Source organism: Crocodylus siamensis, chromosome 13 (genome assembly GCF_052110815.1).
Source record: "Crocodylus siamensis isolate JL-2025a chromosome 13, ASM5211081v1, whole genome shotgun sequence".
NCBI classification, from domain to species: Eukaryota; Metazoa; Chordata; order Crocodylia; family Crocodylidae; genus Crocodylus; species Crocodylus siamensis.
In genome coordinates, this window is record NC_143407.1 from 36,426,244 (window position 1) to 36,444,535 (window position 18,292).

The window sequence follows — 18,292 nt, forward strand, 5'->3', positions numbered from 1 at the left end:
CCTAGCAATTAAACAAGGAAGAATGAGAGGCAAGTTTCTTGCCTTCTCCATTCTCCCTTCCACTTTCCCCTCCTCTCCCACTCCCCCCCACCCCCGAGAGAGAACACCAATTTCCCAATAATTGTTCATAAACATTTATTTTTACCAATATACAGCAAGACAAAACACTTGCAACAGATCTTTATTAGCTTGACACAAACCTCAGCAGTAACTTAAGCTTGCATTTAACTTACAATATTAAGACATGGAAGAACTACAGTGCAAAACACAAACAATATTGCAGAACCCTGTAGGGCAAGATTCACAGTAACTAACAGCCACCCCTGAGACGCAGCACCAGGTGCAGGGTGGATTCCTTCTGGATGTTGTAGTCAGACAGGGTGCGGCCATCTTCCAGCTGCTTGCCAGCAAAGATCAGCCTCTGCTGGTCAGGGGGAATGCCTTCTTTGTCCTGGATCTTAGCCTTCACATTCTCAATGGTGTCACTGGGCTCCACCTCCAGGGTGATGGTCTTGCCAGTCAGGGTCTTCACAAAGATCTGCATACCACCCCTGAGACGCAGCACCAGGTGCAGGGTGGATTCCTTCTGGATGTTGTAGTCAGACAGGGTGCGGCCATCTTCCAGCTGCTTGCCAGCAAAGATCAGCCTCTGCTGGTCAGGGGGAATGCCTTCTTTGTCCTGGATCTTAGCCTTCACATTCTCAATGGTGTCACTGGGCTCCACCTCCAGGGTGATGGTCTTGCCAGTCAGGGTCTTCACAAAGATCTGCATACCACCCCTGAGACGCAGCACCAGGTGCAGGGTGGATTCCTTCTGGATGTTGTAGTCAGACAGGGTGCGGCCATCTTCCAGCTGCTTGCCAGCAAAGATCAGCCTCTGCTGGTCAGGGGGAATGCCTTCTTTGTCCTGGATCTTAGCCTTCACATTCTCAATTGTGTCACTGGGCTCCACCTCCAGGGTGATGGTCTTGCCAGTCAGGGTCTTCACAAAGATCTGCATACCACCCCTGAGACGCAGCACCAGGTGCAGGGTGGATTCCTTCTGGATGTTGTAGTCAGACAGGGTGCGGCCATCTTCCAGCTGCTTGCCAGCAAAAATCAGCCTCTGCTGGTCAGGGGGAATGCCTTCTTTGTCCTGGATCTTAGCCTTCACATTCTCAATGGTGTCACTGGGCTCCACCTCCAGGGTGATGGTCTTGCCAGTCAGGGTCTTCACAAAGATCTGCATACCACCCCTGAGACGCAGTACCAGGTGCAGGGTGGATTCCTTCTGGATGTTGTAGTCAGACAGGGTGCGGCCATCTTCCAGCTGCTTGCCAGCAAAGATCAGCCTCTGCTGGTCAGGGGGAATGCCTTCTTTGTCCTGGATCTTAGCCTTCACATTCTCAATGGTGTCACTGGGCTCCACCTCCAGGGTGATGGTCTTGCCAGTCAGGGTCTTCACAAAGATCTGCATACCACCCCTGAGACGCAGCACCAGGTGCAGGGTGGATTCCTTCTGGATGTTGTAGTCAGACAGGGTGCGGCCGTCTTCCAGCTGCTTGCCAGCAAAAATCAGCCTCTGCTGGTCAGGGGGGATGCCTTCTTTGTCCTGGATCTTAGCCTTCACATTCTCAATGGTGTCACTGGGCTCCACCTCTAGGGTGATGGTCTTGCCAGTCAGGGTCTTCACAAAGATCTGCATATTGAACTGTAGCAAGAGAATCACAAGCCTTCCGGTTAGCTCACTCAGAAAATGTGAAAGAGAGACTACACAATGAGTAGTTCCTTATCAGCCATGCTACATGTCATTTCAAACAGAAAAGACCCAAGGAACTGCTTTTTCTTTCTACATAAAGGACAAACAACCTTCCCCATTTTTTATTTTTTTTTGTAAAATTTCCTCAGCCCCCACAAACCACCCCCCCCATTAGTGTTTAACCCCAAACCTGCTTTCTCTCAGGAGAGATTTTTCCTAAAGCTTCCTCATGTTTCTCCCCCCCACCCCTGCACCAGTACCCCCACCAACATCCGGCCTTTAAGACTCATTCGTACAGCCCCCCCACCGGTCACAACGACCGCTCATGACTCAGCAGCCCCTGCACGGCGGAAGAAGGCAGCAGCCACCATGTTCACCCGGTTTCCCCCAGCTGCCTCCCCGACCCCTCAGAGAAACACCCCCCCCCCCCATCTCCGCTCCTAGCCCCTTACCGCTTGCTTGTCCTCACAGCCGAACTACAAGAACGTCTCCTCACGCTACTGATCCGAGCAGAGTCTAATGACGCAGCGCTTACCCGCACGTATTTATCGGCTTTCTGTCACGTCACAGTCCACGCCTCCTCTAGCTCCGCGTACGCCTCCGCCGCTCAAAGTAGTGCCGAGGGCGGGGCCGCTCGCCAACCAGCGCTCCCCGGAGGCGGAGGGATACCTCTGCGACTAGCCCGTTCTGGAAGGTTCTGCCGCGGTGGGCGGGGCTTCACGCTCTCCGCGCTCATTGGCGGGCAGGGGGGTTGATGGGTGGGGGCTATGTGAGGAGATGGTCTGGAAGATTCGTTGTGGGAGGGGTGTGCTAGCCGCTGATTGGTGTGGAGTGAGGTAAGCCTTGTTGCTAGGGCAAGTTTCAGGCGGGGGGGAGGGAAGGAGGGTGCGCATGTGCGGCGCTGGGACTGTTTACGCTTGAGGGAGCGGTTGTTGTGCAGGGCTCGCCCTCGGGTGTAGGGGAGCGCTCTCACGGCCCTGACTGCCCCTTACAGCCGCCCTGGGCCGCTATGGCCTAGGCATGAGGTGCGGCTGAGCCTTCGGTCTCCCCGGGTGTGGTGCTGGCATTGGGGATGTCTCCTCAGCACAAAGCATGAACCACGAGTGTCCTCAGGGGCAGCAAGGGGGGAGCTCCTGTAGGCAGCTTTGGCGGTGTCAGTGGTGAGCGCCAAGTGGCAGTTGGTGACCACCCCAGATGCTGCTGGTGGGTGTCTGCAGCGAGGGGCGGGGGTGGTGAGCTGACCTTGGCGGGCGCATGTGCACCGGGGTGCAGCCCCTACAAGTATGTCGCCGATGCCATAAAGCCTGTCCAGTGTCATGGGGTTTTCAAACTGGTTTATGGGGCGGGAAGCCACAAGGTCACTGCCACCTGTTCGAGCCAGGGTCCGTTTTGTGTTTTAACCAAAATGACCACCTCAATTTGTATTTTAACGGACAGGCTTCCGGGCCTTTGGCTGCTTTATTACTCTGTCCAGGAAGAGCGCGGACTGACCATTGGCCTGACGAAGGGTATTTCTACCATGGGCCCAATGAAGGGTATTTATACTGGAAAGTTTGGAAAGAAGAATTTTTTTCAGCTATTTGAGTCGGTCTAATAGAAGATACCGGATTTACCCAAAGAGCCTTGTCTGTCTGTGTCCTTAGGCCAATACAGCTGCAACCTACACCCCTTAACCAAAGTGAGGCGCTTGTCAACCAAGCGGCATATGTACAGGGGCTAGTGCAGGTGGTCAGAACTGGGGTGAGTCTAATGCCAATCCGCACGTAAACCAGGGTCAGTGGAGTGAAAAATAAAGGCTCCGACTCCTCTCCTAGACCAACATGATTGTTGCTCGGCATTTAGCGTCATCTTGTGATGGTGCCCTTGTATGCTGTAGGGTGATGGTTTACTGCCGTTTGTGCTTTGGAACAGCAGAAACCACTTCACGAAATGATGGTGATAGATCAGTTTTTGGGGGTCAGAAACTCCCTCATTTCCCCCTAACACAGCTCCTCTGTCTGTAGTTTTGTAGGCACGTGTTTCCACTTTAAAAAACAAAAATCAGTGTTTTTATGGATAAATGATCTACCCTCTGTTTCCATGTGTGTGTAACAATGGGCAAACCGACTCCAGCTTTTGGGACAGGGTGGGTGACAGGGAAGGACTGGATGTCCTTGCAAAGACTACGCTCAACTTGAAGCCACTTTTCCCATACGATGCAATAACTTGTGAGCCTCGCATCCAATCCCAGAATTTTAAGGAATGCTCTCGTAGGGCCACCCAAAACTCGACGGAGGGTAGGAGAAGTAGGAGAAACCTGAAAGCTAAAAAGAGGAGCATGAGCTTGGCTGACACAACCTACAAAGCACACACCCTTGTTGGTTAAAATCATGAAGTAGCAGCTATTGTGTCCTGGAATATTCTCTGCTGCTGTTTCTATGCAGTGTGGTGAAGGGGGGAAGGAGTGAGGAATAGTTCAGGAACCGGAGAAGCTTGTGTAGAAGAGCTGGGAAATCACATTATTTGGAAATTAGTCAGCTGAGTATAAGCATCTGTGCCTCCCAGAGTGTCATTGTTCAGCATGAGCCAAATGTTTTTGTAATCATGTGGCCCCTTTCCTGGAACTTTCTTCCTTCACAATTTAAGCAGATTGCAAATATGAATGTGTTATTGTGAGCTCGTGACACCCATCAGTGATTAATGCTGGCATCTGAAATACAAACTGGTTTTTACCTGTTTGTAGAGTAGAAGCTTGGGTCATGTAATCACTTCCTCCAGTGAGCTGATGTGGAATTAGTATTCCTGCTAATTGAGTTTTATTCTGTCTTCAGATCTAGCTTTGGACTCCTGTTATGTTATGTTATTATAGCTGGGATGTGAGAGATCCAACAGTCCATCACGTGGCAATGTTCCCTTTACTGCTAGTACTTTCCATGGACTTGAATGAACCTGTGGGTAAATCTTTCAGGATTGACTCTTTCCCAGGCACAAACAGCACAAATTGTTACAAAGTTATACATTGTGTATGCTGCTTTGCTCCAACTAATAAGATGCATTTGGTTTCCTTAATATAATAGGTCTTGCTCCACCCTTCCAGTTTATAATTGAAGGAAAAGAAGCCATCCTAAATAATAATAGAATTAAAAACAAACAATTACATGCACACTGTATATTTATGCATGAGAACACAGGAAGAAAAGCTAGACAAAGTGTCAACAGGAAAAGCACAGAGAAACTGCAATAACCACTATCCTGAAATGTTATAGTCATCAATTTATGGCAACTTCAGCATTTAAGCAACATTTCTATCACTTGGAGGTTTTTTTCCCATTGTCTGATTTTTCTTCCTCCATTTCCTATACTTTATTGGTTTTGTTTATGCAGAGCCAAAAGAGGACTAACTGCTTGATATATTCGGTACCACATGCCACGTATATACTTTCAAACTTGTCAAACCCCATCATCAAAGTGAGAGCAAACACAGTGAAAAAAGCAGAGAAGAGCTTTAAAGCCGATTTTTGTTTAAATATCCAACATCAAAAATTAAATTAGGATCAAGGTCCTTGTACAGAATCTGGCAAGTGTCAGTGTCAGCAAAAAATATAATTCTTTTAAGCTCTAGAAACTCTTGGGCAGCTTCTCAACCCATGAGAAGGGCATGCAGAGAGCTCTTTGGATCTCTGCCACAGGCCAGTTAGGGAAGGTTTTGTCCTAAGGGAGAATTTTCTATCCAGAGTAATACCTTGCAGCACTGGAAGGGACTGTGGGGTCCAGTATGTAGTCAGAGAAATGGTGAAAAATTCAGGTTTGCCATGTTAGAAGGGAAGAATTGTGGACTGATTTTTAAGGTACATTTTAAAGCGTCTGTTCTGATGAAGGATTTCATTTGTGTGTTTCTCACCATTTTATTTTGTTTGTTTTGTTTTAATTCCCCTTACATTAGAGACCCACATCCACAGGGTTGTAGCAGGGATGCAAAATGTCTCCGCAGGAAGGTAAAGAGGAGGGGGAATTGTCTGCAACTCTCATGCTCTGACGTGCAAACCAGAAAACACCAGAGCTGCTGCTTTTGCTCTAACCAGGGCTGAAAACAATGCAGCCATACTGCTTCCACACCCACACTGTTGGTTTTCTGTTTATCGATTGAAACCAAGAAATTATAATATGTCACTGTGATGAAGGTTTCTGTCTCAATGATTTTGCCACAAGCAGCTCCTAAAATAACTTGTTGTTGACTGTTGCTGAATAATTCATTCTTCAGGGAAATGTCATCACATGAAACAAGTACAAGCCTCGGCATGCCCACATGGAATACAGACTGGAAGTTAAAAACAACAAGGACAGTGCATATGACCCCTGGGTGAGACTAATCAGTCCTACACAAAAAGCTCAATTAGTTTCCTCAGATATGTCCAGGATAAAATACTGGTTGGACTTTGGACAGAGAACCATGTATGGGTTGGACAATGCTAAGCCTGCATTTACTGTACATTTTGTATGCTGTAGGTCAGATTCCATGGTAGCTACATCCAGTTCTAATATAGAACAATTTCCCTGAAGTCTGGCATCTACGTTTGTAGCTGTAAAGAAACTGGCTTCCTTGGTAAGTTAATGACAGAGTTTCAGCCTGAACTCCAAGTTTCCTCAGATATCTAGATGTCCCCATATGAGAAACAGATTTGGCAAGTCTCGCTGTCCTTAAATCTTCATCTGAATGCATTTTCTTTGTACAAAACAGAAATAGTCACATGCTGCCTCAAAAGTTCTAGCTGAATAAGGAACAGCAAGCAGGAGCTGGCTGTTGCTGGAAGGTGGAGAAAAGACAGTACAGGCTGTGACAGAACAAAGCAGAGCCATAGCTGGGAACACCGTCTTCTTGTAGGGGTTTGAAAACTAGGTCACTGGGCAGTGGTACAAAGAAACCTACTTTCAGAGAAGAGGGATTCATGGTCACAAGAAATGTATCACACAGATACGTACATTCTGGAACAAAGTCACAGGTTGTGACCTGTACACACACCAGCACCTTGACAGCTGCAAATAATTTCTGCTTGGACACTGTAAAATAAAACGAACGTTTTATTTATGGCTATAGAACCTCACCAGGGAATGGCAGCCAGTTAGAGGACCTGAGTATGTACAGCGAGGCCAGTACATTTCCTTGACTCAGATAAAGCAGAGAGCTCTGTCAGAAGGGGAAAATCAACTGTTGTTCCTGGTTCGTTATCATACTTGCTACACCTAAATTGCATACGTCTCTTTGGGTAGAGATAGCAACTAATGAGGTGAGCTGTGGTTCATGAACGTTGATTCAGTTAGTCTGTAAGGTGTGCCTCTACCTTGCCTTCTGTCTTTGCATTCTACCAGGTAGGGACAGTGATGGAAATGAATGTGTGCTGGTGAAGTACACCCATGCCCCAACAGAAACTGTAGCTTTGTTACCAGGCCCTGTCTAGAGCACAGCTCCATCTGCACTACAAATGCAGCAGTGGTACATTATGGTTGTCCAAATACTTGTAAAACATAAAGTCCAAGAATTGTGTGTCACACCCCAAAATATCATGAGCTTGACTTGAAAATAAAGAGATTTATAAAACAATAATACATGTATGCTTTCTTCTGTTTTTGAAGTCTAATACTTGAAACTTTTTCTTTAAATGAAAAGCTGAGATTCTCACAGACCAGCATGGTTCCAGGAGTTGGAGTTGTAAGAAAAACACCAAATTATCACAAAATTGATAACAAACCAAGAAGAGCTGGTTGCATTGTTGCTCCCAACCAGCTTAAAGCCGTTTCACTTTGTGGTGCAAGTGAGACCAAAGAGCTGCATCTTTAATGTGCCTGAGCATACTTTTTTGAGCAACTCTAGGTAACGTAGATAAAAATCTCTCTGGCTGTTTTATACTCAAGATCTTATAATGTTTACAACTGGTGCTATGACAGCTGGAGATTTTCTTTAAATCTCTATGTAGACAAGGTTTATGAGTACACAGGTAAAGTAATAAAACCAGCAGATAAAGGAGGACCTATAGTTATCCTTAACTGTGAAGACTACGTAAAAGAAGCCAACAAACAACTCTCTAACACTGCCTACTACAAAAAACGGGAGGAAGATCCTGCTCCCCTTTTTGGTTAAAAACTCAAAACTACCATCAAAATATTTCCATATGAACTACAAAAACCCACCATCAAATCATTTCCATATGAGCTACAAGACAAACTACAGAACTTGATCCCCCCCGCATCCAACCCCAGCGCTTTTTACATGCTCCCTAAAATCCACAAACAAGGGAACCCAAGTAGACCTATAATATCCGGGCATGAAACCTTAACTGAGGAAATATCAGGTTTCATTGAATCCATCCAATTTTTCCAACTATTTAGTTGGTCTAATAAAAGATATCACATTTACCCAAAGAACCTTGTCTGCCTAAGGTAATATAAGTGAGGAATGGTGTATAAGTGAGGGGGAGAAAGAGAGCATCAGTGGAATAGTACCTGTTTAGTCATGAACTAGGGCAGCTTGGTCCTCCCCTAAAGTGTTACAGCTATGTTATTTTTCTTCAGTGCACAGGAGCTATGGTACTAATTGCCATTATTTATTGCTGTATTATATTACATAGTCTGGTCCCTAGAGCACTACACTGGAAAGGGAAAAGCAGTGCCCATACTTCCTCCTTTTTTTGTTAGCCTACAAGCCCCCCAAAACTGTAAGCATTGCTTTTCCAATAAAAAGCCCCCTCTAGACCGAGTCCAAAGGCAAGCTGACCTCTAGACAGGAGTTCTGCTGAATCAGTGTTATACAAGCAGAGCAGAGGTAGAACAGAGAGGCACTTTGTACCGTCACCGTTGAAACACCACACCGTCCAAAAGAGTGAACTTTGGCAAGACAACTGGACAATGTACTGATTTTCTATATATTTCTGCCCTGTGCCCTCTAGGGCATTAACTAGAAAAATATATTTCCTCCTCCTTGGTCTTCTCTGGATTGTTTCCAGAAAAGCATGCTCTATTAGGTTATTGGCTCCTACAAAAGACTGCAGCTTAAACAAGGGTTTTTTCTTTCCTTTTTTGTTATATATATATATATACAGCAAAGGTTACCGGCATCATGCGTTCATGTTTTTTTCATTCCTAACAGTAAACTACCGGTTACTAATTTAGCCCAGCTGAATCACTTTGAATATATTGCACGTGGTTAAGTTTTTGGCAGGAGAGCTCTTCTCTAGCTCTCAATAAGAAGTCATATATGTATATATATATATATCACACACACACATCTTCTAGTCACTGATCATTGGGTTGCATCAGATCTAGAAGAAACTATGCCTCCAGTGCATATATGGGGGGTCTCCCTGAATACTGAAGGACTCCTAAGGTGTACTGAAGCCTGACAATGAACTAGGAGTACTGCTGAGTTATTGCTTGTAACTGCTGTGGAGATAAAATTCACCCCAAGTACAGGACCACTGTACAGCTCTAGTATCATGGGCATCCCATTTATGAACTGTTTTGAGCCTGATGGATTATAAAATCTGAAAAAACCCAGGAAGGAAGAGCGATCATACCTAGGATTCAACACAGGAGCCTTGGGATGTGGTGCATGGGCCCCCTGCAGAGTCAAATTTCACTTTATCTGCCTATTCACACAGCTTTGACTGAATGCCCCCAGTCCCCGTGCAGTACTCCATGCAAAACTGGGGATGGATTCTCTGAGAATGGATGATTTTTCTAGTCATCCCTGAATCTTGGTCAGGAATTTGGAGTGGATTCTCTAACTAAGGTTCCCCTATTTTCTTCTTATTCCTTCATTGCAGGCCCAGCTTTTTGCCAAACTGACCTACCAGCCACTTGGACTTAGATTTCTTGAGAGCATAACCTGTGTCCTTCAGGTTGTTTGGGGTGCCAGATGTTACCTTTTGGCGTTGCCATTTCCTGAACACTCCTTTCTCTTTTAACTCCAAACCTCCCCACTCTGAGCAGAAGTTTCCACTCTGGCACTCCGAGGTGAGACCTCATTCAGATCTCTCACATGGTCTGCCAGTTGAACCCAGAAATACTCTGTTCTGACAGGGGTCTGTATCTGGGCTGTCCGGAAGTGGGGTGGGAACAGGATTTGGTTCCCCACAGCACTGTCCAAACTGCTTTGTGCAGTAGATACTGACAGGGCTGGAAGCAAACCTAACAGGCATCACAGGCCATGCTCCACCCTGGTCTCCATTGGAGGGTGCGTCTGTAAACTCACACCTACATAGGTTTGCAGCTGTCTGTGGGCACCTCTCTGGCGATGGAGTGGCCAGCCACTGGACAAACTTGTGTGCACTCATGTGGATTTGATACAACCACTTTTGCTTGGAACAGGACAAGGCAATGCATGCTCCAACCCGCAGTTGCCCCAGGCCACCACCCCATATTAAATGTGAACATAGCCACATTGCAGAACTGCATCAGCTGTCTCTGGCCTAGTGCTTTTCATCCCAGAATAGCGTGTGACTAATGTGAAGTCGAGAATGACTAACGTGGACCTGGGAGTGGTTCTGATTGAGATCTAGAGAAGAACTCTCCTGCCAAAAACTTAACCACGTGCAGTATATTCAAAGTGATTCAGCTGGGATAAATTAGTAACCGGTAGTTTACTGTTAGGAATGAAAAAACATGAACGCATGATGCCAGTAACCTTTGCTGCCTGTCAGAGAGTAGAGCTGCGGGTGGTTGTGCTGGTTCTGCTGCGCACTCTTTCAGGAGGTGACACACCTTGCAGGGTCACATATGTTTTCCAAAGCTGTTTTCCAGGTCAGACGGCTTAGGGGATGGTTTCATCACTACCTACAAGCTTTACCGTACTCCCAGCAGACCTGACCCTTCAGTAGCCCCTCTAGATATTGATTAGCAGACTAGCAGGGGAGCTGTTTACAATCCCTTCCGTTTGTGCCATGCGAACCCTGGAGCCTCTTTCAGTGCTTCAGTTGTAACCATGAGCTTTCAGCTGGGCTTGGAGCTCAGCAAAACAAATCCACTCCCAGGCAACAATTGGCATGGGAAGGTTAGCTCCAGTGATATTTTTCCCTATCAAATCTGGTTTAAATCAGTTTGAACATTGCTAGGTTCTTACTGCTCCTCCCCCTGCTCCGCATGTTTTCTCACCGCAGAGATGGTGCTGAGTTCCTAATGCTGAATACAGTAAGGTTTTATAGGCCACTATTCCCTAATACAGGTTGGTAACTTTGAATAGTCTTAATGCCTTTCTTTAAAATAAACATTGCAAACTCTTCTGATCAAGTATGTAAGTTCTGTCTGTGCTGGCTGTAGAAACCAGGACGGCCCTTTTCTGGCAACTATCATGTTTAAATGCAGTTGCCTGGAAAGTTGATGACCTGGGTTCAGGTCCCAGAGTAGGTGGGGACTAACTGAAGTGTGCAATGCTGCTATATGCTGCTCAGAAGCTGCCATGTTTCAAACCAGAGATGACTGTAGTTCAGAAGCAGAGAATTGACCCATACAAGTCACCTGTATCCTGTCAAATGCTTTAAAGCATTTGGGGAACCTTCAGGGTATAATCCACCATGTAACTAAAATGAAAGAACTGCCCCCTAAACAGTATTGCTAGCTAAATAGCACTCCTGCCATTAAAATAGGATATGAGGTTCCATTAAAATAGGATATGAGGTTCTTGCTATGGATTGCAAGGATAATTTTCACAGGGAAGACATCCGGCTCCCATTAGTCACCTTACCCATCGCCTGATGCAAGTCTGCCTGCGCTGAAGCACGTTGCACAGGACTCCTTGGTGTTACCTGCTTTAAACAGGCTTGTGCCAGCCTCTGTTCAAGGCTGTGTTGAATCTGCACTCAGGAGGTGACCGTGCATTACACTTTTGGGGCGGTGACCAGTTCCCCTTTCACAGTGAGTTAGGTGAGGGGCTGTGGTTATCAGGGTGAAGGGAAAGGGCACGTGTGCCTGAGTGGAAGGAGGGAGCAGAGGACCTGGGGGGTGTGGGCCAGGCACCTTCAAGTTTGGAGATGGGGTGAGAATCTGGAGGTGGGGAAGCATGTAGAGAATTGCAGGGAGACAGAGGGAGGGGATTTGGATCAAAGCTCATTTGGCCTCTCCCAGGCTGGTTTAGAGCTGCTCCTTATACCCGTGCACACAATTCCAGCAACCAGAGATGTCATGCCTCTACCTGACTTTCACAGATTGCATAGACGTGAGGGCTGGAAGGGCCCTCGCGAGATCATTGGGTCCAGCCCCCTGCCCAAAGGGCAGGAAGTGACTCAAAAGTTTCCCTCATCCCACTCTGCCAGCTGGGGTCACAGTATTTGCCTGCCTGGAACAGGTATTTGCAGCCTTCCCTCCTGGTTCGGCACAGTCTGCCCCCAGAGATACCTCCTGATGGCTCCCGCGGCAGACTCCTTTCAGGACAATCCTGCTACAGCACACAAAGGAGGCATCTCTGCAGCATCGCACGGGAGACCTGCATTCTTGGGGCTGGGTTCACATCACACTAACTGATGGTGGGAGGGGGGCCAGTCCTGAGGCTTTCCAGTCACACCCAGGAGCTCTTAGCCTTGGGGTTGCCAAGCCCTAGCAACAAGACTGAGTCTTGCTTTTACTTATGTGTAGTAAGATGCTCCCAAGATGCTCATCACTGTCGCGCTGGTGAGACTCACGGCCACCAGCTGGGAGGAGCTGGCTGTCGACCGACTCCAGCGGTGCTGGAACCTGAACCACGTGGCTGAGCATTTCAAGGTGGAGGCTGAAGAGGTCCAGGTGCCTTAGTCTCTCCTCGTAGGGCTTGGCCTGCAGGCCCTTAACCATACGAGTGGCCCTTCTCTGGACCCTCTCCAGGTCATCCACATCTCTTTTAAAGTGTGGTGTCCAAAACTTGACAGAGTACTCCGACTGCGGTCCGACCAGCACCCGACAAAGGGGAGTATCACCTCCTTGGTTCTGTTGGTCACACATCTGCGGATGCATGATAAAGTGCAGTTCGCTTTGCTGATGACTGCCTCACGCTGACAACTCGTGTTCATCCTGAGTCCACTAGGACTCCGAGATCCCTTTCCACTTCCGTGCTGCCGAGCAGCTCATTTCCTAGGCGGTAGGTGTGCTGGACATTTTTCCTCCCTAGGTGCAGCACTTCGCATTTCTCCTTGTTAAGTCGCGTTCTGTTGTTTTCTGCCCATTTCTCCAACCTGTCCAGGTCTGGTTGAGAGGCGACCTTGTGCCTGCCTATGAATTCAGCACGGGGGTGCAGAAGGGAATTGGTGAGGCTCTGCTCACCAAGGCGCCCCTGGGGTCACAAGAAATAAGGGGCATAAGCCAGCAGACAGCAGATTTAGACTGGACATGAGGAGGAACTTCTTCACAGTTAGAGTGGCCAAGGTCTGGAGGGGGCTCCCAAGGGGGGGGTGCTCTCCCCCGCCCTGGGGGTCTTCACGACGAGGTTAGATAGGCATCCGGCTGGGGTCATCTGAACCCAGCACGCTTTCCTGCCTTTGCAGGGGATGGCACTCGACGGCCTGCTGAGGTCCCTTCCCACCCTGACATCTACGAATCTTGCCCTCGGAGCAGAGGAGAGAGAGCGGGCGAAGGAAAAGGCGCGCAGTCCCGGCCTGCGGCTCGAGTCACCGCAATGCATGCTCGAGCGATCGCGCCGGGCGGGGACGAGGGGTACGGGGAGTGGGCTGGCCCAGGCCTCGGCCCCCACGGCCGGCTGCAGCAGAGCGGCGGCACGACCCGGACGCCGGGCGCCGGTGCCCGCCGGGGCGAAACCCCGCGCCGTGCCCGCAGCGCCCCCTGGCGGCCCGGCGCCGCGCGCAGCATGGGCAGGGCGCGGGCAGCCGGCGGGACGCGGCCGGCCGCAGCCGCGCAGCCCCGCGGCCGCCGGCGCGCGCGGGAGCGGCCCGTGCAGCTGGGCGCGCAGCGGGAGCGCTGGGAGCGGCTCCGGCAGGAGCGGGGGCTGAGCTGCGAGGAGGCGGCCCGGCTGCTGCTGGACACCTAGTGAGTGCGAGCCGCGGGGAGCCCCCTGCCCCGCCCCGGGCCCCTGCGGCCGTCGCCGCCGGGCTCTGAGGGGACAGGCATCTTGGTCTTGGCGGCGTGGGGCGCGCGCGGGGGTAGAGTCGGGCAAATTCATCACCGTCCCGCTGCTTCACTACTCTTGCTGCCTTGGCGGTGGATCGTTCCCCTTGTGACATTTTTACAGCACTAAATGCTGGCTTCTGTTGAGCCGCGAGGAAGTGGATTTTTCTCCCCGCCGAGTCCTCTCGGGTTGCAGGAATGTTTAACGGAAGGGTGAGAAACTGTTGCTTGCTGCCGTCTGCAGCAAAACGGCCACCAGACTCACGTTTTGATCTTTCTGCTCAGCCCCGGTGCTACTTCTGTGAACGTGCGTGTCATACAGCTACCACGTAGTACCCCCAGGAATAAATCTGAACCAGCAGTCTGTGCGGGTCACTGGAAATAGTAAAGGACTTCATTTGCTTGGGCAGAGTGACCATGGAGAAGTCCGTAGAGGAGAGAGAAAGGCACAGGGCAGAGTCCTCAAGGGCAGCTCTGAGGCTTCGAGTACATTTGGAAATAAGTGCACGGCCTAGTCCCTAGATGCTGTTCACACTCCCTGCTCTTCACCAAAACCACAACTGCAGGCACCACACACTGGGGGGGAGCAAGCCTTGTTCCGCCTCACTTTGGCCCCTGGTAAATAATCTGAGCAGGTTACACCAGTGTTTGTAGGTACCCAAAGCAGAACAGACTCTTACTCTGTGAAGTCGCGGTTTCCCGGGCCAGTGGTCAATCGTGAACGCGCTGTGTGTGTCTTTTCCCCACCTAGCGAATACCGCGGCCTGGTGAAGCACGCTGGAGGCTGTCACTGCGGAGCTGTCCGCTTCGAGGTTTGGGCATCAGCAGATCTGCATGTGTTTGACTGCAAGTGAGTGCCTTTTGTTTCCCAGCACTGATGATTTCAGATGCTGATTCTGCAACCGTACTGAGCACCGGAGCAGGGAGGGGGCTGAGGGGCAGCACGGTGGGGATGTCTCCTGGTCACTCTTTCCTCTGCAGAGCAAATAAGGCAATGGCAGAAACTGCAGGTGTCAGGAAGAGGACAAGGTGTTGGATACCTGCAGACAAAATCGGGGGTGGAGGTGGAGAAGAGCATGCTGTGGCAACAGGCAGCCTTAACCAAGAAGGGGAGAGCCTTCAGGTGATCCAGAAATGCATGGGCCTCCCGGGAACACAGAGAAAACTCGGAGACATTCCCTGTTTTTAAAATGCACCAGAATACTGCAGCCCCAATCTGGGGTCCGCTGAATCCATGAGAACAATGCCGCTGACTGCGGGTCCACACGTACAGAGGGACCTGCTGGATGCGGAGAGAAACTTCAGAGCACTACAGAGCACGTCTGTTTGGAAAGCCCTAATGAGTTTTATTACACAGCCTACGACCACGACAGGGGTAACCAGAAACCTCTGTGATCCTGGGAAAGTGGTGCATCCGTGTCATTGTTCCCACAGCCACACAGTGGAGGCCATAATGCTTCCATACCTCACAGGGATGTTGTGAAGCTAAATATATTCATATTTGTGAAAACGAGGTTGAGATTTGGACCCAGAAGGTGCTAAACAAGCGCGAAGTATGATGCTGTGTTCAGTGTTAATAACATCTCACACGCATACAGAACATCTCACCTGGAAGCACCTTACAGGCTTGCTATTACATACAGGAGCTGCTCTCCCTCGTTAATAAAATGCAACCACATTTGGTATAAAGCACAGCAGCTATTTATAACCATCAGGCCCTTGGCATGACAGAGTGAAGGACATCACGTCCGGAAACCTGCAGAGGCTCTGAGGGGGGCAGAGTACAAAATCCCCACGGCATTTAGCTACTATCTCCAGACTTGCATGGAAAGTGCCAAGGGGGCTTCGTTGATCCCAAGTGCAGTTTTCTGTTGCATCCAAATGAGGTGCCCTCAAGGACGCATGGCATGATCCTCTCCTGGCTTCCTCTTGCCAAAGCTCTGCTCACATGTCAGGCCTGACAGGCTTTTCTGCTTTCACCAGACTCCCCGTTCGTTCCATTCCAGCTCAGCTGTCATTGCAGGGCCCATGTCTCACGTCTCCCAATCAATTAATCTTGGTGCATTTGGAAGAAGTTGGCAAACTCTAGTCTGAAAGGTTAGATGTATTTGTCCAGGCTGCAGCATGTCCTTGATGTGTCCGGAGAGCTAACTGTGTGTGTGGAGAGAAAATGGTGCCTAGCCCTTGGTGCAGATAACCTTGCTTCCCTGTAGTACTATAGTCCAGGCCACACATGTGCACACCCAGTGCACACACCAGAGGTGCAGCTTGCCCACTTCTATCACCGCAACACTGATTTTGTCCCTAGAATTCCCCCTGCCACGTGCTCCGGGCTGGCTGTGAATACTGCCTGGCACGTCGGGAGCTGCCTGCTGAAAAGTTCTTCTCCCAACTTTTACAGCTGCAGCATTTGCACCAAGAAACAGAACAGACACTTCATTGTGCCAGCCTCACGCTTCAAGCTGCTGCAGGTAGGGAAAGCGCACGAGGGGGTGGGCCTGAGAGATGCATGCAGTAGCCAGGTGGGCATCATAAACGTGCCTGTGGCTGGCTGGCGGGGAGTGTGTGGAGCTGAGGACTCCACTGGGATGCCTGGAGCCTGGCAGGGCATTTGCTAGCACAACTCAGGATGGGAAGTTCCACATGTGAAAAGGGAACACGCAAGGCAGGGAAAGACTGTGCTGTGGGCAAGGGCTGCTATCCTCTGGGGTGGTGCAGGGCAGGGCTTCTGCACTGTTCATGCTACTAACGAGCTAAGGGCTTGTGGCAAAGCTCTGGAAGACAGATCGGTCTTGGCTCAGTGAGTCTTGGCTGGGGTGCCGGCAGCGTCACTCCGAAGTGTTCATTCTGCCTCCCTCTTAGGTCGGTGTTAGCCTGTTTTACACCTTGATGTTTTCAATCCTGATTGCAAGCTTAACTTCTAAATCTTTATGGTTACCAGGGCATTGCCTAGCTTGGCTTCCATCTGTCTTCAACGCCTCACAATCAGATTTCCCTGGATTTTCCATTGCAGTTGAACAGTTTGCCACACTGCAGCATGCTGCTGGCTCAGATGAACCCAGACAGTTGCCCACAGCTTCTTGGAACAACAGAAGTTCAGTTTTGTTTGTTGTGGGGCATTTAAAAAACAGGCCTGCACCAACAGAGTACCATGCTGAAGTTAAAGCCTTGGTGCCTGTTGTCCTGCGAGGAGAGGAGAGAGGAAAAGGAGCAACAGCAGCACAGGAACCCTGTAACTCAAACCAAGATATTTTTAGCCTGGCTGTAATGAAGCTTCTGTTCTGGGCCTGCCATTTTGCACTTCTTAGTTACAAGCCCAATGCCTGGAGGCAGTGGGGAGTGACCTGTTCCTGCTCCCCCGGCAAACTTTTGTCCTTTCTCTTTTTGCTCAGGGTGCTGATAACATAACCAGGTACACCTTCAACACACACCGCGCCCAGCACACCTTCTGCAAGACCTGCGGTGTGCAGAGCTTTTACACTCCCCGCTCTAACCCGGATGGCTATGGTAGGTAAAGGAACAGGGAGGGAAACCTGGCAAACAGCTGGCAACAAAAATGAGTGTCCAGCTGGGCTCATGCCCCCTGGGACCACAAGCACTCTGTCCAAGGCAGCACAGTGCACCAAGAGCTGTGCCACCCTGGAAGGGGCCAGCTCCCCTTCTGGGCAGTTATTTCTCCTCTTTCTGTAGGAATTGCCCCACACTGCTTGGATGAGGGCACTGTGCACAGCACCACCGTCGAGGAGATCAATGGCAAGGAGTGGGAGAAGGCAGTGAAGGAGCACAAGACTATCAGGAGCATGTCGAAACCGTGACGCCACTTCAGGGCACCAAATGTGTGCATTGGCCCAGGTGGACCAGCGCGTGATATTAGCTCAAGCGGTCCTGTGCTGAGCTCTGAGGGAAATAAATCTTTGCTTTTTTTCCTTAAGTAAATCCCCCGGTGCTGCCTGATTTACCCCTCCATTCTCAAAGCCCATTGGTTCTGGACCCATCCCAAAGCTGGCTCCTTGGTACTTTACCTACCAAAGTTCAAATCACACCGGCCAGAACAAGATTCTTGCTTCCACTGAAAGAGTCGAATGAAGACATGTCCTAATGGCGTTACTGTCTGGTTTATACCATTCTCCTATATACAGCAGTCCCTTCTCTGGGGACACTGCTCTGTTACCCTGGTCTGCCTCCGGATTTACAGTTAAACCCCATTTATAGTGACTTGATAGGCTCTAGTACAACTATATACTTATGCACGTGCTTAAGCTAACTTCCCTGGCAGTGCTCTTGTGTAAATCCACATGCTAAGGTGCTTTGCTGCGTAAGGAAAGACCTCGCCATGTTCTTAGGTATGTATTTAAGCATGAGATCAGGGCTTGAGGACCCAGTTAAGCCTAATTTTGTTTTAATAGCTGGTGCAGTATTGAGGGGAAAGCACAATGGGAGTGATGAGCATTATTACGACTGCCTCAGGGTGACAGTCTTCCTTTGCTCTCTGCTCCA

At 49.5% G+C, this 18,292-nt stretch overlaps 2 protein-coding genes across 4 annotated transcripts; one reads left to right on the forward strand and one right to left on the reverse strand.

Moving 5' to 3' along the window:
* Positions 1 to 118: 118 nt before the first annotated feature.
* On the reverse strand, positions 119 to 2,338 carry UBB (ubiquitin B). Its single transcript, XM_090025233.1, has 2 exons — positions 2,191 to 2,338; positions 119 to 1,690 (listed from the first exon to the last, which is right to left on the reverse strand). Exon 2 carries the CDS (start codon positions 1,682 to 1,684, stop codon positions 311 to 313), a length of 1,374 nt encoding a protein of 457 aa, XP_089881359.1. The 5' UTR covers positions 1,685 to 1,690; positions 2,191 to 2,338; the 3' UTR covers positions 119 to 310.
* A 6,569-nt stretch (positions 2,339 to 8,907) lies between these two features.
* On the forward strand, positions 8,908 to 17,731 carry CENPV (centromere protein V). 3 transcript variants are annotated; one of them, XM_090026437.1, is made up of 5 exons: positions 8,934 to 13,717; positions 14,547 to 14,645; positions 16,104 to 16,266; positions 17,188 to 17,302; positions 17,486 to 17,731. In XM_090026437.1, exons 1-5 carry the CDS (start codon positions 13,350 to 13,352, stop codon positions 17,608 to 17,610), a joined length of 870 nt encoding a protein of 289 aa, XP_089882563.1. In that variant the 5' UTR covers positions 8,934 to 13,349; the 3' UTR covers positions 17,611 to 17,731. The 3 variants fall into 3 exon arrangements, with proteins under 3 accessions (XP_089882565.1, XP_089882563.1, XP_089882564.1); XM_090026438.1 differs by having other exon boundaries at positions 10,328 to 13,717; positions 16,197 to 16,266; XM_090026439.1 differs by lacking the exons at positions 16,104 to 16,266; positions 17,188 to 17,302; positions 17,486 to 17,731 and adding an exon at positions 14,777 to 16,097 and having other exon boundaries at positions 8,908 to 13,717.
* Positions 17,732 to 18,292: the final 561 nt, after the last annotated feature.